This window comes from Gouania willdenowi, chromosome 4, assembly GCF_900634775.1.
Source record: "Gouania willdenowi chromosome 4, fGouWil2.1, whole genome shotgun sequence".
NCBI lineage: Eukaryota > Metazoa > Chordata > Actinopteri > Blenniiformes > Gobiesocidae > Gouania > Gouania willdenowi.
The window spans coordinates 2,941,347-2,962,650 of NC_041047.1; the positions used below are offsets into that span (position 1 = coordinate 2,941,347).

General features: G+C 36.6%; 2 protein-coding genes across 3 annotated transcripts; both read right to left on the reverse strand.

The window, feature by feature from the left end:
• Positions 1-4,662: 4,662 nt before the first annotated feature.
• Positions 4,663-8,733, reverse strand: foxf2b (forkhead box F2b). The gene is made up of 2 exons (XM_028445382.1): positions 7,626-8,733; positions 4,663-5,157 (listed from the first exon to the last, which is right to left on the reverse strand). Exons 1-2 carry the CDS (start codon positions 8,575-8,577, stop codon positions 4,979-4,981), a joined length of 1,131 nt encoding a protein of 376 aa, XP_028301183.1. The 5' UTR covers positions 8,578-8,733; the 3' UTR covers positions 4,663-4,978.
• A 6,630-nt stretch (positions 8,734-15,363) lies between these two features.
• Positions 15,364-17,365, reverse strand: foxq1b (forkhead box Q1b). 2 transcript variants are annotated; one of them, XM_028445384.1, is made up of 2 exons: positions 16,378-17,365; positions 15,364-16,321 (listed from the first exon to the last, which is right to left on the reverse strand). In XM_028445384.1, the coding sequence occupies exon 1, from the start codon at positions 17,294-17,296 to the stop codon at positions 16,451-16,453; it is 846 nt and encodes a 281-aa protein (XP_028301185.1). In that variant the 5' UTR covers positions 17,297-17,365; the 3' UTR covers positions 15,364-16,321; positions 16,378-16,450. The 2 variants fall into 2 exon arrangements, with proteins under 2 accessions (XP_028301185.1, XP_028301184.1); XM_028445383.1 differs by having other exon boundaries at positions 16,374-17,365.
• Positions 17,366-21,304: the final 3,939 nt, after the last annotated feature.

The following is a 21,304-nucleotide window of genomic DNA, read 5'->3' on the forward strand; positions in this document are numbered from 1 at the left end:
GTGTTGCTACGAGTTTCATATAAACTTTTAATGCTTGGACCTTTCGTTCACAACTAATCAATATGATTGGTTTTAAACATTGTTAACATGTGCTCTTACAATCAATGCATTTCTTGTTCATTTATTTTTAAAGTTTGGCAAATTGATTTAACATTTAGATCTACATTTAACATTTAGATTTAAATTTAAAATTTAGATATAAATTTAACATTTAGATTTGAATTAACGCTTTACTGTGTTGACTTGTCCGTGTCTTCAGTTTTTTTAATCCCATAATAATCAATTAAATGTCTCATGTTTCCATAAAAACAACTGATCATTGAGCAGGAGATTATACAACACCGCCATCTGCTGGTAGATATCTGTAAGCACACATAGATCTGTGGGAAGGTAGATGGAATAACTTTTCTCATTGATTTAGGTTTGAAAATAAAAGTTTAAAGTAAATATTTATTTGTATAATTTATGTATGATTTATGATTGTTCATTTTCTAAATGAGCTGAAAATAGAAAACAATGTAAAGTTTATCTTAAACCTGATCTTAAAATTATTATTATTATTATTATTATTATTATTATTATTATTATTATTATTATTTATTTTTGTGTTTTTTAATGTTTTCAGTTACCTCTGAATTATTTGGGTTTTAGATTTTAATATTCTGTTTAATTCTTTATTGCTTTATATTTAGTTTTTATTCAGTCGCTGTGTTTTAATTTGATCATAATGTAAAAAAAGAAAAGCAGAGTCATGTTTTCCTCTGAACGCTTTAAACAGACTCTTCTACTGTGATTATATTTGTATAATCTCTATAATATTATCCTTCGTGTTTAGAAGATCTAACCACTAGATGGCGCCATCATAACGCTGCTGGTGTTCAGATTTTCGATCAGTTTTATTTTGAAAGATTTATTTTTATTGTCATTAGGAACAGAAATCCCCTGAAGTTTACATTTATTCTTATTCATAGATTAATACAAAACAATAATATAATGACGAAATCATATGAGGAAATAAACTAAATGTCTTAATAGTTTGTTTATTCGAACATTCATAGTTTGTAGTTTGACTTTTTGAACATTTCATTTCTGCTTTAACTTTCACTACTTCCGGTTGAGTGAAACGTGCTGCGGTACTTTTCACAGTTTTAAATCTGAAGGTAAAACATTAATACTTTTACTCAGTTTTGGTTTATTGCTGAACAGATTTTAAAACACTTAGATTTCATTCCGTTTCCGAGGTTAAAATCCTGTTTTATTTAGTATTGAAGATGCTCAGGAAATAAAAACCATTCCTTCTCTATTTTATAAATATTTGACTCCATTAGAATGTGATGATGATACTTAATGAACTTCTCAGGATAAATATTGAGCTGGATTTCATTTTCACTCATAACACATGGAATTTAATCATCCCTAACATGATTATTTTACAGTAGATGATATATTATTATGCCTTTTGAACTATTTAGGCTTGTTTCAGCCTTTATTATAAATAATACTCAAATTCAATTTTCCAATTTCACATAAAAAACGATTAGTTGTCGATCTGTAAATTAAAAATAATTAATAATGCATTAAACCAAAATTTAATCTCTTACAGATTATTTTATCATTATTTTAATTATCACAGTATTTAGTTGTATGTTATTATGTCTCTTTAAACTACTTTTAGCCTATTTTGATCAATAAATAATCTCAAATAAACCGTTAATATGCCTTAAATTACTGTATGTTATTTAAGTAAATTATCTTTTTAATAATAAATATTACTCATCATTAAAGCCACACATCACTGATTGAAAATTAACTCTGACTTTCAGGGCAAAAAATAAATAAATCACAGAATGACTCAAAAAACACACAAGACGATCACAATTACACACAAATGTAACAAAACATTTGAAAAAAAAAAAGACAATAAAAACACCTATAACGACAAATTACTCAAAAGACACACAAGATGACTTCAAATATACACAAAAATAACAGAAAAATATACAAAATGACAAAAAGAAGACACGTAACACTTACAATAACAAGAATACACAAAACATCAACAGAAAAACACAAAGGACATCAAACATACACAAAATTATGGCAAACAAGATGATACGCACAAATATGAACAAAAAAAACAAAACAGAAAAACATAGAAAATGGCAACAGAAATATAGATGAACTAACACATGGCACCTATTACAACAACAACAGAAAAACACAAGCAGAAATCAGCATTTTTAAGAAACATTATTCTAATAAATAACATGAACAATAATTTTACTGAGCATGTTTTCATGAACCAACTAAAAAGAGGTGGTGAATGAATTTATTTCCAACATTTCTACCAAAATTATGTTTGTTTATTTGAGTTTTTTCTTTGTTTCTCTGTCGTTGAATGTGTGACCTTTATACTGTAAACACTGGATAAGAAAACAAGCGTAAACAGCTTTTATTGAAACAAAGAAACACGTGATTATACATGAAGTGCAATGTTTGCGTCGCGTGTGCAGTTTTACACTGAAAGAGGAACACATTTATACAACAAATATAATCCGTTTGCACATCTTACAAAAGCAAACCCATAATTTCTGAAGCTTCTTTGAAAGAAGCCATTGAGCCAGAGGTTCTCAACCGGTGGATCGGGGCCCAGAAGTGGGTCCAAGCATTTAAGCTTATCAAGGAAATGAAAAGATAGGAATCCTAGAGCTTTTATTTTGAAGGGGATTTATTTATGACACACAAACAGGTGGAAGAAAGTCTCTTTTTTAGTGTTTTTTTTTTTTTTTTTAATTTTTTTTGTTTTGTTTTTTACTAAATTAAACATTTTTATAAAAACTGTTGCATAGACTGTGAGTTATAAGATTTATTTGTTAATCTTTTTTAAACCCCAGCAAAATGTTTTCAAGCCCCTTTTAATTTTTGCAAAAATTCTTTAAAAAAAACCCCAATAACTAATCATGTTAAAATAATTAAATTGTGTGAAGATTTTCCATCCAATAAATATAATTTGTCATTTTTTGAAAAAATTAAAAATGATTGTGCAAAACTAATTAATCAAATTTAATATATATACAACCTGCAATCAATATTATATATGTCATATAATTATACAGTTTATACAGTTTACTTTGGAACTCAATTTATTAATTTAAATACGTCAGATAATTTTTATATTATCATAAGGAATTCTTCTTCCCCTATATTTTATTCATGCTGAAGTTTAATTTGTTTAAAACCTAGCTTGTTGTGTTATTGGAACTTTAAATCATCTGAGAATGTGAATATTTATACGTTTAACAAAAAAACGAGCTTTTCTGACTATAGGCGGGTCATGGAGTTGCATTGGGTCCCAAGAGCCACTAGGGGGCCCCCAAAACTTACATTATGTCTTCTTTTCATCCCTAAAATACAGAAATAAATGCAGCATATAAGAAATAAAATTAGAAGTTTTGTACTTGCTCTTAACATTTTTAATATTTTAAAACACTTTATACCTGTTTTATTTACATGTATCTAGATATTGTTGCAGTTTGTGTAGTAGAAAAATATTATTTCCATGTGTATTTTATCAAGCTGGGGCCTAAAAACAGCCACACATGTAGAAACAACTCCGTTTACCATCAGTTTTTGAATAAAAAGTTGTTATACTGTTATCTCAGGTTTTTTTTTTTTTTTAAAGAAATAATTAAATACATCTGAGAAATTCAACATTTACCTTTAAAATGCAATGACCTGCTGTTTGCTTCTAAGTGCTGCTTTGGTTTCGTTTAAAATGCATAAAATCTTGTATTTTCTCTCATTTTTATTAAATATCTGAGAATTAATTCACGTAAAGTTGTTGGAGAGTTACTATTAATAATTTGTTTTGAACAATCATATTCAGAGGCTTTTTTTTAATTATAAAATTATAATAATTGTCTTCATGGGATTCTCATCCTGTGGACCGCGATCCTATTATGGGTCACCTGAACATTTTTAGTGGCCTGGCTGCAAAAACCAGAAGAGGATTTTCAGAAGTTTTATAATTACAGATGTAACAATTTGTGGTTAAACAAAAAAGGGCCCTATTTTTTAAAGCACAATATTTTTGTTTTATTTGTTTTCTGGTCATTTTCATTAAATTGTGACTTTTTTTTTAGTTGCACGTATTATTGGAATCATGTTCAAATGTGGATAAAAGATGTGGCCTATAGTTATTGTTTTATTCTTACTCTTAATATTTTAAATAAACAATTAAAAACATTTTATACCTTTTTATTTACATTTATTTATATATTGTTGCAGTTTATGGAGTATAAAAATATTATTTTCATGTACTGTATAGTTTAATAATCTGGGCCCTTAAACAGTCACAGATGTAGAAACGATTACGTTTAGAATCAGTTTTTTTTTTTTTTTTTTTTTAATAAAAAGTTGTGAATGTTGACCTGATGAGTTATTTCATCTTTTTTAAAAATTAAATACATCAAAATTTCAACATTTACATTTAAAAAAAAAAAAAAAAAAAAAAAAAATGCAATTAACCAAATACTTCTTTGGTTTAGTTTAAAATGCATAAAAACTTGTATTTTCTGTCACTTTTAATCAATATCTGAGACTTAGAGTTAATATTAGGTATTTTTGAAGAATCAACTTCAGATTTAGAGGTTTTATTATCTCCAGATTTTATTATGAAACCTCTTGTTTCTAGTAAATCTTGAGAATTTGAACATTTTGCTGGAAAATAAAAGTTTACCTGCTGTATTAGTTTCAGAATAAAAGCTGTAACACTTTCAATTGATGTGTAATTATTATTGAAACACACGTGAGTGTTTGGATCCTTGTTTTGGGTCGCGGACCTGATGGTGAAAATCCCTTCATTCCTTCCTTCATGTCGTTGTTTTTCACGTGCACTTTGAGGGAAAAAAATAAAAAACACTCTGATTGGTGTCCTGCACGCGCGTGCACGCTCCCTGCTGTCCTCCCTCAGGTCCGCTCACATCACGCACGGTTTGATGTCCTGACACACGCTCTGAGGATGATGATGGTGGTGATGATGATGATGGTAGTAAGAGCCTCCAGCTGACGGGTGGAAGGACGAGATCCCGTTAAAGTTCAACACGAAATCCTTCCTGTCGCACACGGAGGAGTGCGTTTGGTAGCGCGGGATTCCCACTGCGGAGCACACGTGCACAACAACGTTCATTGGTCAGTGTTTGTTCGTTCGTTCGTTCATTCATTCATTCATTCATTCATTCATTCATTCATTCATTCATTCATTGTTTTAAATATCAAAGGGGAAAAAGCGGTGTTTTTTTATTGTTTTGTTCGGTTTTTGTGATGTTCAAACAAAATGTTGAATTATTATTATTATTATTATTATTATTATTATTATTGTTAATAATCATTATTATAATTATAAAAGCATTCCCTACATCACAAATCCAAATCAATACCTTAATTTATTGATCTTTATAATAATTTGGAAACATTCATTATACTAAATATAAAAGTAGAAAGTGCAGTCTTTTTATTGTTGTTTTGTTCACTTTTTGTGACGTTTAAACAAAATGTTAAATTAATGAAAAAATATGTTATTCATAATAAGTGTTCCCTATATCACAAATCCAAATCAATTACATTTCTTTTTAATGGTATTTCTAACAAAGTGGAAACATTCTGAAGCACTTTTGATTATAATATTCATCCATAAAAAATAATACAATACATAAATACAATAATTTATATTTAATAGTAATATAATGAATATCACTGTATTTATTTACTATTATAATATTGTATTATGTAATATATTTTATTTTTTTGAACGTGTAAATGTCTTGAAATCTTTGCGTTTTTGGAAATTAACTTGTGTTGTGACATTCCTTTTATTTTATATGTATTTTTGTTTTTTCATGTTCAAAAATAAATAAATAAAATCAATAATAATATACATCATTTTATTATAATTTGTACAACATTTTATTCCACAAATAAAGCTGTTTAAAGGTATAAACTCAGTGGAATAAATGTTTTTCTACAGACTCTTGTTTTAATTAATTAACCAAATTTGATGAATTTAAACTAAATAGTGGAATAATTACCATGTTTTCAAATAAAGTAGTATTTCTTAAGTTCACGTCTCGTACCTCTCTATGAATGTTTAAACTTAGTCTCCAATGACCTATTTGCAATATTTAGGTATTGAACTTTCCATTTATATTCACAGTTTCTTTTTGTATTTGATGGTTAAGATGAAGTTTGTGTCAGAAAACTGAGTCTAAAAACACTCCCAGACGTTCTTTGGACTTGTGTGAGAGTCTGTGTTTGTAGGAAGAGAAAAATAAATGGTTGAAGGTCATACGGACTCCAGATGTGAGCGTGTTTTTCAGCCTGAGTCAGAACCAGCACACGATCAAGAAACTAGAACATTAAGTTGGTGTTTTTATTTGCTTTATGACATAAACGTTGTTTTCTTACAACCAAAACTTTTATATTGTGCACATTCAAAGCCATTTCACTGGAATATTTAACACTTTATTATATATAAAGAAAGTTATATAATTAAACGAAGGAATGAGAAAATATAAGATACATTACAGGGAGAAGAAACACATTCAATGTCATATTTATTCTTTAAAAAACCTTTCGATATCTCCTTTATTACACAGTTGTTTATGAAAATGTAATTTACTTTATGGTTTGAAAACTTCTTCATTTAAGCGAATGAATAGAAACAGGCCTTTTAATTATTTAACTATGCATTATTTCTTTTAAAGGCCTCTGATTAATAAATAAATAATTATTTATAGGGAATTCTCATCTTGTGGGTCGGGATCCTTTTGTGGGCCGCCTGAACGTTTTCAGTGGTCCGGCTGCAAAAACCAGACAAGGATTGTATATTTGATGAGGAGTTTTATAACTACAGATGTATTAATATGTGGTATAAAATTTTTCTTAAAGCCCAATATTTAGTTTTATTTGTTTTATGGTAGATTTCATTGAATTACAATTGTTTTAGTTGCACAAATTGTTGGAGTCCTTTTAAAATGTGGATCAGAGATTTGGCCTACTTTGTGTTTTTAAAGTGTGTCACGGTTTCTTAAAGATAGATGAGGAAATAGTTGGAGCGACGCATCCTTTTATCCTCAAAGAACTGAGAAATGTGTCCCATTATGTTGGAAACAATGATGGAGTGATATATTTTTCAATAATTCACCTATTGATCTTTGGCTTTTTGTCCTTTTTTATAATCGGTTGTTATGTACGGAAGCAGATTATGGCCAATTTTGAAGGAAAAAAATAATTTTGGGGCAAATCAAGGTTAAAGTCGAAAGATAATGTCGAGATTAAAGTCAATGAAAAAAGATTAAAATTGAGATTTCAATATACAATATTGTAATAAAAAGTCTAAAGTTTGCTTATAAGTCAAATCTATGGAAAGTGACGACGGCCAATTCACCATTCTCGAAATTTTAATTCTAATCTCAACATTTAAATTTTAATCTCAACATTTAAATTTTAATCTCAACTTTATTCTTGATTTTCCCAACATTATTCCCTCGATCAAAAATGTCCCTAATTAGATTCCGTAATTCGTGTTATTATTGATAAGTGAAATAGTGATAAATAGTGAAAGTCACCTGACAGGTCGCTGGTGTGACTCTCTCTACCGTTCTGGTGGAGGTAACTTTGCTCCAGGGAGTACGGAGACATCCCGGAGTGCAGTCCGGAGGAGGCCTGGCTGCTGGAGGTCAGCGGCGGCTGTTTGATGTACGCGGACCCGGCGGAGGACGCCCAGTGCGCGGACGCGGTGCTGGCGTACGGAGAGTGTCCATCCACGGCCGGAGAGGACGGCACCGGGCTGCTGCTGCTGTCCGCCCCGTACTCCCCGGTGGACGGCACCGGGCAGCTGGCCATGTACGTGGTCCCGGGGCTGGGGGACATGTGGGGGACGTGGTCGTAGCCCGCGGCCATGGAGCTGCCCATCATGTCCAGGTTGTAGCCGGTGCTGTGACAGGCCAGCGGCGCGGACGGAGCCTGGAAGTCGAAGCTCTGCGGGAGGATGGAGGGCCCGAAGCCGTGCACGCCGTTCATCATCCGGTACATGGGCTTCAGGGCCTGGCACTTTCTCCGGAACCCTCGGGGTCGGCGTCGGAACGAGCCCTCCTCGAACATGAACTCGCTTCCCGGGTCGATGGTCCAGTAGTGGCCCTTCCCCGGGCGGCCCAGGCCCTTGGGCAGCTTGATGAAGCACTCGTTCAGAGACAGATTGTGTCGGACCGAGTTCTTCCAGCCCTGATACGAACCTCTAAAGAAGGGGAACCGCGCCTGGAGGAACTGGTAGATCTCACTGAGCGTGAGGCGCTTGGACGGAGAGCTCTGGATGGCCATGACGATCAGAGCGATGTAGGAGTACGGGGGTTTCTCCGGTCGCCTCAGGCCGGAGCTCGGCTTCTTCCCCTTCACGGCCGAAGACGAGCTCTCTGAGGCGGCCTGTGAGCTCAGCATAGCGGGGTGGAGGACGCCGGAGGCCGGGCTGGACCTGAGGGGCGGCGGAGGGTCCAGCTGCTGCTGAACGCTCTCTGTGCTCATGTTAAAAGTAATCCGTGCGTGTGGTGTGTGCGTGTGAGTCAGGTCCAAAGTGCAAAATCCGAGTCCCTGAAGGACTGAGTTACTCCACCAGGTCCTGGTCCAGTCTGTTCTCCAGCAAAATGGAGAGAAATCCTTTACGCACGACTTTCCCTGTTACGCACGATGCGCCTTTTGACGCACTGACAGGGAGAGGAAGAGGAAGGCAGAGTGCGTGGGGTGGGGGTGGGGGGGGAGTCGGTGCTCCTCTGGAGTGGGGTAGATGGTGTCTCCTCGGTCGGTGCGTGTCACGGCGGCGTTGTGTTACGCGCCGGGTGGCCACCCCAAGTGCAGGAAACGCGGAAAGCCCTCAGCTTAATGCGCGTAACAGTCCAGCCAAACAAACCCCGACCACCTATCATCTCATAAATCTATCTTCCCACAGGTCGCCCCCTCCCCTCCTCATCCTCCTCATCCTCACTGCAAATCTGCCTCAAATCAGCCTCCCCCGCCCACTCCTTTCTCTGACGTACACAAAATTGAACCATCAACCCCCTCCACTCACGTCCCCCAATCTACAGAATAAAACAATGGCATATAAAGCTGAGATCTCCTCAACAAAGGGAAAACCGAACCTTTCTGATCAAGCTGCATTAAATTAAATAAAAAGCACTGCCATGTGTTCATCAATTATGCCATTATTATTAGGGCTGTGCATTGCTATTAATCTGACAATACGATTCACGACTTGCATGTCACAATATGATATATCCCGATATTAAACAATACGATACCTCACCATAAATCACGATAAAAATGTCACCTTTGCAGGTATAAAATGCTCTGACTTTTTTTTTTTTTTTAACTTGTGAGAACAACTAAATAGTAACTAACTGTAATTCAAGCACAAATAACACAAAAAAAGTGATAGGTTTATCAAACTGTCAAATTACATTTTTCAAAGTTCAAGTTTAACTTTTGCTACTACAACAGATTCTGATTCTGTTAAGTTCTTAAATTCTTAATAAAAAGTAATCCCATACATCTATAAAAGTGTCCAGTATGTGTAATAAAAATAAAATCAACTCAGTTAAAATGCATTGAGGAGTGAGGTAGTTTGATGGTGCGTTCACTGACACCTAGTGACCGGGAGTTTACGTGCGATGTGGATGTTAGCGCAATTGAATGGGTTTTCCGTTGAAAAACATGTAAGAAAATCAATTTGGACATTTTTTTTTTTTGGATCGATACAATAATCGCTCGGTGAAATATTGCGATTTATCAGCGAATCCATTTTTTTCTTACACCCTTAAATTTTTAGGCTAATATTTATGTCAATGTGCGAATGTTTTGATCTCTCTGTATGGTTTTCTATTTTAATTATTGCCACTGTGATGTCAGAAATAATCCCATTAAAGCATTATTTTATGTTGCAGATTAAATTAATCTATTCGGGAATCTCCAACTTATTTTAGTTGAGGGGCCAGATACCAACCAGTTTTATCTTGCGTGGGCCGCAGGGAAAATGAACAGTTTCAACAAAATTGTGCCTTAGTTTGCACTTTCACAAATAAATGATTAAGCGTATGTATAAGGCACCAATATTATCCAAGCAATAAGAGACGTTAAACTTCAAATCACTTCAATTCCCACGATTTTGTGACCAATTAGGGAAAATTATGTGGAATATTTTGAGGAAAATTGTAGAATTTTGGAAAAATTGAGTTTTTTCAACAATTTGAGATTATAAATGTTGATATAAGCATTATAGGAAAACTGAGCCCTGCAAATATTTACTTTAGTATTTGTATTTAGATGGATTGAGATTTCCATTAAAATATTTTTGTAATTTACATAATGATGAATGTTTTCTGTCATTTATACTTTGTCTTGCGGGCTGATTTGGATCTTCGAAAGAGCCAGATTTGGTCCGTGGGCCTTTAGTTTGACACATGTGCCCTTCTAGAATAGTATAGAACAGAACAGGGGTTCTCAACTCGTGGGACCCACATTCTGCCACGGTCATTAAATTGTGACACACTTTTTTATTTATTTTTTTAATTTAGTTTTTTTTCTTTAATAGTTGTTTAAAACATATGTATAATCTTTTTAAAAACACAAATCGATATATTTTCCTGTGTAACATGCATTTCACAGCATGCCTGTCAAAAGAAATGTTTCTTTCAAAATAAAAGACAAGTCCAACATGAGAGACATTATTATTTATTTATTTTTGATCAGCTGTCCGCGACCCACCCAGTACAGGTCCGAAACCCCCTTTTGGGTCCCGACCCACCAGTTGTTAATGACTGGTATAGAATATGTCTTTATTGATCCCCAGAGGAGACATTCACGTTGTCAGCAACAAATTATTCTACATTTGTTGTGAGAACAATTTTCAAATACCTCAGTCAGAAAGTCATCGTATTTATTTTTATTTAATAAATGTTTCCATGTTTTGGCCTCTCCTGCAATCTGCTGCCGTACCACAAGGGGGCGCGGACCCCTGGTTTAGAGCGCGTACCCAAAGGGAACAATCTCATGAATTAAGACGAAATGTACAAATCTCTTGTTATTTGTCATATTTTGCTCATAATTTCCCCCCAAAGCGACAGAAATATAGAAGAGTGGTGCGCGTGCGTACAGCCAGGGAGGGGGGAGGGTGCGTGTGTGTGTGTGTGTCCTGTGTGAGTAAATGACTTTGACATGAGTGGAAGCAGGCTTTTTCCATCAGGCGGGGGCCCGGGATGCCACACACATCGCTGCAGTGTCGGCTTACCGCCTTCGGGCAGGGGCCGCGCTCCCCGCTCCCAGGGGCCCCGCGTTCATTAGACACAGAAAAGCCAAATTAGGCGAGCGGGCGTCGACAGTTTCCTCCCCCACGGAGACATCACACGCACGTTTGTCCAACATGATGGAGCAGCTCTGCATCCTATAGTATCAACATCCGAGGCCTGAGCCATGAATGAATGAGGAGCCGCGTGCACGTTTCCATCCCGCTGCTCACGCACATTTTTGATTATTTCTTCATCCGTGTTGTTGGTCAAAATATATATATATATATATATATATATATATATATATATATATATATAAAAACTCAGCAATAATTAAATGTTTTTTTTTTAAGCCTTTAAAGTTCACACGCACGCAGTTTCCAAACATAACAATTTACGCAACAAAAGGATGTGCGCGTAAAATCATTTTCTACACACATGCACGCGCGTGCACACAGAAATTTCCTGCGACATGAAAACGCGGGACCCCCGCCGGCTTCAGGATGCTTCAGCCCCGCAGAGGACGAAGATCTTTGTTGTTGGAGACGCTTTGAAGACGCGGATCCGTGCGCATTTTTACGCATAGATCTTCCACTTTAGCCCTTTGGTTTGGAACAGTATATGTTGGTGGGTTTTTTTTTTTTTTTTTTTTAAGAAGAGCTGCTGTGCGCGCTCCTGCAGGCCTTCAGGGGCGCGCACTGTTGTTTGTTTTCATATGGACGGATGTGATCATTAAACCATTAAAAGGTGAAGTGAAACACACTGCAAGGAGGCAGTAACATCAACTAAAATAAATACATTTGTGCACAAAGTTCCCCCTCTGCATTAAAAACACATTCAAACTGAAAAACTATCACGATTAGGTTTTTTTAATATTTATTAAATCGATTGCAAATGTCACATTTTCTCACCAAACAAAAGAAATTTTTGCTCTCAAAAAAAAAAAAAAAAAAAATGACAAGTTCACAGACACCTTCATGGGTTTTTAATGTTTGACCATATGAACTTTTTAGGCCTAAAGAAACAACGTCAAGTAGAAAACAGTATTTATTTTATATCAGTGGTTCCCAAGCCGATGTTATAGAAACAGTTGTTTAAGATTGTTGTGTTTTAATTTGAGAAATGATTTTATGATCATTTGAATGTAATAATTAATCAGTATTTTTCCGTAATTATTTTTTCTATGTTTCTTTCAGGCATTTTGTGTATTTTTTATTGTAAACTCATACACTACTCGGTCGGTCAATGCATGAAATTTGGTCTAGAGAATAGTTTTGCACCAAATAAAGCATTGATCGTGCACTATTGCACGTTATATTTATAACTTTAGTGTTAGTTACTGGACGTTTTGCAGCTTTGTTCAATTAAGGAACTATTGTGAATCACAATGAAAGAGTATATAAGATGGCCTTGGAATAAAATGAGATATATGACAAACATTTACATTTTAACATCCAATTATTTAATCTCAAACACACTTTATTCCCAATGAGTTTACTTTTATCTGTGTTGCAGCAGTTTTTATTTGGCATTGTGTATGAAATTGTGCAGAAATGCGATGTTTTTATTTTTTTATGTGTGTGCATTAAAGCTCCAAACGTTGGTTTTCTTATGAGGCCGGTAATCTGATAGGATTCCGTCCACAGTGAAGCTTCCTGCAGACTCTCCGTGACTCCGGGAGGTCATGCGTGGTTCAGTCCGTCGGACCAGAGACTGTTTGGACTTCCTAACATTGTGCATGTCTCCAAGTGCGCTTTCATAACAGTGTGAGTGTGTTTGTAGCCATGCAGTCTGTAGGTTCTCCTCCAGGCGCTCACACACTTAGAGGCCTTTATCAAAAAATAAAATAAACAAATGTAGAATAAAAATAAACAAATTATAGTTGACGATTAAACATTAATAATTTCATATTTCCTAAACTTGTTTTTTGTAGTTTAGAAATTTGCGTAAAATTGGTAAACGCTTGATGTGTTTGCAATTATGAATAAAAAAAGAGTTACAAACAAAAACAAACATGTCAAACTTTCATGAACAAAAACAATGATAATCAAAATACTCAAAAAAAACAACAGAGAACCACACAAATATAACTCAATTAATGCATACATCAACAAGAAAACACCAAAAATGCCAACAAAACGCAGAGCCACACAAAATAAGTCAAAAAATTTTACAAAAAGATAAGACAGAAATGCACAAAATGACAGAAAATGACACCTAATGAGACCACAAAGTCAATGGCAATCAAACTACTCAAAAACACACACGACAGAAAAATTCACAAAAAAACTTTAAAGAAACGCATAAATCAACAACAAAACAAAAAAGAAAAAACACACAAAATAATTCAAAAAACACTTTTAAGGGCAATAAAAACACCCAAAATGACAATTAAAATACAGACAATGACAGGAAAACACTTATGAATAAAAAAAATGTCTAATTCCAGTTTTGTCATCCCTTGCTGAGGCCTCCACATGCGTCACAGCCCCACAGTGACGTCAGGGGGCGTGGCCTCAGGTGACAGGTGTGCTGTTCACGAGCATCACCTGCAGGCTGCAGCATTGTTCCTGAAACATCACAGCCTGATGTCTCACCTGTTACCTGAGAATCATTATTCAGCTCTACCCACAATGCACCAGTGCTTCCATCGACTCATCCTGCTGGTTTATTCAACTGATATGATGCAGTTCCAGGAAAATCTGATCAATATTATCAGGATTTTAATGCAGGAATATTTTATTCCAGTCCTTATCTTTTGTTTACTGCATTTATTTCGTTATTTGAATTTTTTTTGCTCATTTGCACATTGTTGTTTTTTTATTTTTGTTTTGTTTTTTTTTAATTTATTTCTAACATTTTACTCTTATCTTATGTTGGTGTTTATTTTCGTCTGCTTTTTTATTGTGTTGCTGCAAAAGTGAGTTTCCCCTCTGGGGACCAATAAAGGCGAGTTCTATTCTATTTTAATTTATTTATTTAAGTATTTATAGATAGCTTCATTTTTTTTTTTTAAGTTTTACATTTTTTACCATTTTTTTAAATTTGTTTTGTAATATTTTTTTATTAATTCTATTTTATTCTAATGTTTGTTTAAAATGCACAACTTCATTATTCAGATATTTAAAAACGTTTCTATTTCCTGTCATTTAATGACGTTATAAAGTCTTTTTTTTTTTTTTTTTTTTACACCGAATTGTTGAATTATTGTTGTTTTGCAGAAAAACAATAATCCCCAATATGTGATTTGCAGGGTTTATATTTTTATTGATCAAGAGAAAAGCTGATGCATAGGAGTATTGGGAGTACATCAGCTCGGATATGTGCACAATTCAGCAGCGTGCACGCGCTTAATAGATAAACAAAGATGGAAAAAGCAGGTCTACATGTTTATTTTTATCAAATATTGGCTCTAATTACAGTTTTCTCTTCTAACGACACTGGTATTATAGACATTAGACTAATCACACACAAATAAAGCATTTAATATTATCCATACATATATTATTCATAATGCAGAGTTTGAGGATTCATATAAAGGTGTTATATGGGTATTAACTCGTCTGAAAGTGCTTTGTTTTTTTAAGTCAATATTCGTTATTGGCAATAACGTGATTTTTCTACTTATAACAACCAAAAAAAGACACATTTAGACATTTTGATTGAATTCTGATAGCACGTATCTGCTTCTTCAAAACCTAATATATTAATTTAATATAAAACTAAGACAAATGTGTAGCTTTGAATCATTTTAATCACATTTATTGGCTCAGCAGTGTTACAATCAATTTATAAGAAAATAAATAATTGATACTGGATTATGAGAAAGGAAATAAAATAAACTCATCAGACGTTACATTTAATGTGGTATTTGTGTGTATTTGGCGCTTCCTGCATCCGTCTGTGATCAAAGCTTTTATTTTGGTGAAAGATGTAGAACTCACTGCAGCATCCTGTGGTGGTTGTTCACGTGATTTATTCACAAAAATAAAAGCATGCCCAATGCCATGCATCAACCGAAAAAAACAACAGGTTTCCATTAAGTGCAGCCGCGCACGCGCATTGTGCGCAGCTCAGTCCATTTATTTACAGCAGCTCGAGCACATAAATACAGTTTTACACTCAATGTGGCGCTTTTATCGCTGCCATATTATATTATACAGTAGAAATGACAAATGAACCTAATGAACACCCGTTTAACACACACACACACACACACACACACACACACACACACACACACACACACACACACACACACACACACACACACACACACACACACACACACACACACACACACACACACACTCTGTGGCTGATTCCCAACCTGCGGGGCGGGGCGGGGGAATTTCAAGACAACAACATGACATATTCCGCAGTCATTGGAGGTACTTTTAAAAAACAAGGAAAAACATTTACTACAGCATCAGAAACACAATGTGGGACTTTTTACAGTTTCAACATCAGAAATACACCAAATATTACATTTGGCACAGGTTAGACCTACACATGCATCATGATAAAAAAAAACCCAAAACAAACAAAAAACGTGATAAATAGTGATTCCAATCAGTGGTACGGGAACCCCAAAGGGACACTTTTACAGTTTAAACATCAGAAATACACCAAATGTTGCATTTAACACAGGCTAGACCTACACATGCATCATGTTAAAAAAGAAACAAGTGATTATTTGTGATTTCAGTGATTCCCAATCAGTGGTACGGGAACTCCAAAAGGGACATGGAAACCAAGATGATTTTTAGATTAACAGACATGCTCAAAATCTCAGAAATACATGAAGAATTATCTCGATTTTTCTTACACTTTTGCTCAAGAGTTGGTGTTTAATGACTTTTAAAAAGTCTGACCAAAGTAAAAACATCATGTTACAGGAGTCTGATGACGACACAAATGCAGGTGTTTATCACTGATCCTATAAGCACGGGAAGCTGAGAACGGCCACGCAAAGTGCACATCACACACGCGCGCGCACGCACACACACACACACACACACACACACACACACACACACACACACACACACACACACACACACACACACACACACACACACACACACACACACACACACACACCACGCACACGCGCCGTTTCACGACAGCAGAGAGTCTATATGGAAACCCCGAGTCCTGACAGGTGCATGCGGGTACGAGGGCGCGTCCCCGAGGATCTCCACACTGCTGCTGCTGCTGCTGCTGCTGCTGGTGGTGATGGTGCTCGCCGCCGCCTCTGACGCGTAAAAGCGCGGCGTGGGAAAGTTGATGGAGTAGCCAGTGGGGAGCAGGTGGAGGGGGAGGGGGAGGGGGCGGCTGTCCCTGCGTGTCCACGGGGTGCTGAGGATGCTGTCGATGGAGAAGGAGGAGGAGAAGCGGCTCTGCTCCTCCGGGCTCTCCTCAACCGGCAGCCCGGGGCTCTCCGGGCTCACCCCCTCCCTCAGCGGCCGCTTGGAGATGCGCTTCCTGCGGCGGCGGAAGACTCCGTCCGCGAACGTGTACTCGCTGTGCGGGTTGAGCATCCAGTAGTTGTCCTTGCCCCAGGGCCGGGAGGGGTCCCGGAGCACCTTGAGGAAGCAGTCGTTGAGGGACAGGTTGTGGCGCACGGAGTTCCTCCAGCCCGTGTAGCTGCCTCTGAAGAACGGGAACTTCTTCATCAGGTAGTCGTTGATCTCCGCCAACGTGAGGCGCCCGGTGCCCGACTCCCGGATGGCCATAGCGATCAGGGCGATGTAGGAGTACGGGGGCTTGGGTCTGCGCGTGTAGGGCTTGCCTTTGTCCCCGCCCTGCAGGGCGACAGGTGCCGGGCTGTGTGCCACGCAGTCTCCGTCAGAGCCCAGCTCCTCGTCCCCGGACACCGGAGACCCGAGCCCTCCGTGCGTGTGTGCGCACGCGTCCAGAGGCTTGTGCACGAGGTGATGCGACGAGAAAACTTCAAGTTTCATTTTCTTCTTCTTCTGAGGAATCAAATCAGTATCTGTCAGAGAAAGTTAGAGCGTCTCCGAAGTTTGGAGGCTTGTCTGATGCCACGAACACGCGCTAACTTTCATAATATAAGGTCTGAGAGTGGGCGGAGCCAGGGGCGTGTCTACTGTACGATCATTCAAGCGATTGACAGCGTGTGTGATTGTAGGTGTGTGTGTTTGATTCTGTTTGTGTGCGAGGGTGTGTTTGTGCGCGTGTACGAGTACATCTTTATGTGCGTATCTTTCTCTGTGTGTGTGTGTGTGTGTGTGTGTGTGTGTGTGTGTGTGTGTGTGTGCGTGTGTGTGTGTGTGTGTGTGTGTGTGTGTGTGTGTGTGTGTGTGTGTGTGTGTTTGTGTGTATCTGTGTGTGTTTCTTGTTTGTGTATGAGGTGAAAGTAAAAACTACCACTGTTTCATATCTCATATCTTGAACATTGAACTAATTTTTCATATAAAACATGAAACATAACATTATTTACTCGTTGAGTTTGAGTCTCTACTCGAGAGAAAGAGAGAGAGATTAACAAATAAAGTATCAGTCTTGGTCCTACATGTGCGAGATGACCGGAAATCATGGTTTTTCAACCTTGGGGTCAAGACCCCATGTGCGGTCACCTGAAGTGTTTCTGAAATTTCTGAGCTCAAACATGATCAAAAACAAATTCTAGAAAAAAATGTTTTTTTGGGGTCGCCAGAAATTCTTGGTATCAAGATAGGGTCACGATCCAAAAAGGTTGGGAACCACTGCCATATACTGTATTATATGTCTGATTATTGCTCACGTACTCAGTCTTTCCATACTATCTATTTTTAAAGCACAATATACTCAGTTTGACGTCAGACCTAGTATGAGTAGTATGTTAGTATGACATTTTGTTGAGTTACGATGGCGGCCTCAGGCCAATCAAAGCCTCCCTTGTCTTTCTAAACTCCTGTGTGTGTGTGTGTGTGTGTGTGTGTGTGTGTGTGTGTGTGTGTGTGTGTGTGTGTGTGTGTGTGTGTGTGTGTGTGTGTGTGTGTGTGTGTTCATGTGTGTGCACGTGTTTAAGGGCTGGGAGTGACAGTCGCACACACTGCTTCAGGTGTCTTTAAACGAACTACAGTGTCAGTACCGGTGTGTGTGTCTGTACGAGCATGCTTTAGCTTCATCACCTAATTATCACCTGGTGAACGTGACAGACGAGTCGGTTCCGAGGCTCATTGTGTGAAAAAGTGCCTGGAGTCTGAGTCAGTTTATTCAGTTAGAGATGATGAAAGAGTGACGGCGGTGCCTTCCTTTGAGCTGAGCTAAAGGGTTTCCAACCGTTAATGCAAAAAAATGAGGAAAATCTTGCTGCTCGATTATGGGGTGCCCATTGTAAAGCTGCGCATGCTAAAATAAACAGCAACGTTGTGCAACATTTAGCAACAAACCACATTTAAAAACCACGAATGCATTTTTTCTGTTAATTTTGACAAGATGTACAGCAATATTTGTGAAATTTGTGATATTTCTTTACTCGTAAAAATATAACGTCAATGAACACAGTTACAAAATGTTTTTTTTAATTCAGAATTAGTTATTCTTAGTTATTCGGATTGAAGTGTTCTGCTTCGTGTTTACATGGTATTAGTAATTCGGAATTGAGGTTTACATGGAAAATCAGTTTATTCGGCTTTATTTAAATCTGCTTTAGGTCTGGGGGTTGGGAAGGGTTCTGATTGGACGGGGGGCGAACATGACGTGTCACGTCTATCGTAAAAAACACAACTCGCGCATGTGCAGAACGACCAGAATTTACTTAAAGAGGAATTAAGTGTTTACAAGATAGATAAATTATTTAATTCTGAATTAAAATCGGAATAAACCAACCACCAAATTCAGATTTAAGTGTAATTCAGAATTAGATTAGTATTTGGAATTAAGTGTTTACAAGGTCAGTTTAAAGAGGAATGAACTTTTATTCTGCTTTAAAGAGAAATTAAAGCTCCCATGTAAATGTGGCTAATGTTAAATCTAAATCTAAATGTTAAATATAAATGTCACAGGTGAAACTAAATATTTAGCGAGAATGCAAATTCACCAGTCGTACCAAAATAAAAGCTCATTCCGGTGAATTTGCATATTAGCTAATTATTTGTGACATTTAGATTCAACATATGGGCTTTTGTAAAGTTTTTTTTAGTTAAAAATTATAACCATACTAAATATTACCAGCAACTCACAAAATGACAACAAAAACACACAAAAGAAGAGAAAAATATACTGACTAATAATAATAATAAAAAAAAAAACAGACAACAACAACATAGACTCACTAAATGTGAGAAAAACACACAGGATCACGACAAAATACACACAAAAAAACCTGAAAAACAACCAAACAATAAAAATACACACACACACTGAGAATAATTTAGATACCAGCAACACAAAATAAGAGAAAAATATACTGAATAATAAAAAAAGGACAGACAATAGAATTGAATAGAATGCTTTTATTGTTTTCATACACAATGTACAACAAAATTAAAGGACAACTCTGGTGGTGGAAGAGTACAGGTATAAAGAAAAAAAAGAGTATATAATAAAATAAAAAAGACAATAAGCAACAACAAACCACAACAAAATACACAAAATGACACAAAAAACACACAAAATGATGATAGAAATGATTTTTTAAAACATGAACTGAAAATACAAGAGTAAGACTTGGACCCACATCAGGAGGAAGATGACAAAAAATAAAATAAACTTTAGAAAAACATCTATTCAGGAGACACTAAATACTGTTCTGTTCCACTTATTTACAAAATGAGATTATTTAAAATGTGTTATCACTCATTCATTCCATCATTATGATTCATAGTTGTTGTTTTTTCACAGAATTCTAAGCAAAGTGTTGTAGTTGGACTAAAGGGGGGACTTGCATTCAAAAGTGAGAGAAAGGAGAACTAGAGTCAAAAAAGTTTGAGAACCACTGCTTTATAGGATCACTGTTTGTCATCAGCTGGCAGATAAAGGGTTAATTTGTGACATTTAGTTGATGTTCAGGTGAACCTGGGTGTGTTGACTGGTTTTGTTTCCAGTACCAGCTCAGGTGTACTGGTTGGATCGGAGGTCACAGGAGTCACTGCTTGAATAATCCGTGGAGGCGTTGCCTTTAAGCTACAGGTGAAATGTGTTGAAGTGCTGACACCAGAGGAATGCTGGGAATGTAAATTGGGTGAATCCTTGGCTGCTCCAAAAATAGCCCCACCTCTGCAGCGGTCTGCGCTCACACGCTAACCTTTATCAGCACATGTGCGCATGATTACTTACCTGGATCTCATGTTGGTTGGTCTTTCTTCTGCGTGAGTGAAGGGTGTCCAGCCCCCATGGCTCTGTGTAAACAGAGTGCGGGCTGTGTGCGAAGAGAAGGTGGCGCGTAGCTGAGATTCCTCAGATTCTCCTGCATTGGCTCGAGGTGCAGCACGCAGACATGCGTCGCTGCTTCGTACAGGAACAGAAAAAGTAAAGTGTTCAAGTTCACAGATAAGACACAAGTTCCCCTCAACCCTGAACCCGTTCACCGTCGTTTGTCTGCTGCTCTTTTCTGTTTGAGAAACACAAACATTGCTAAGTTTTCACCTCAAATGAATAAAAAGCTGTCATTACTATGTATAAAGATGTACAATCAATGATCAGCCTCGAAGAGCAAATCGTAAACATGTTTTAGGTTGTCTCTTTACCCTGTGACCCTGTTCAACCTGTACCGCTACATGCTAAGCTAACCCCAAAATGTGGCACTAGTCTCTGGTATTGAGTTCCTTCCCAGTAAGAAGCATATTAACTACAATATGCAGAGATTCAACTTCACCTGGAAAGTTGCACAACATGACACATTAAACACAATACACAAAATTACTCTATTACGACAAAACAATGATAATCAAAATGCTCAAAAACAACCGAAAAAGACAACAAAACAACACAAAATAACTTGATAAACACATAAATCAACAACA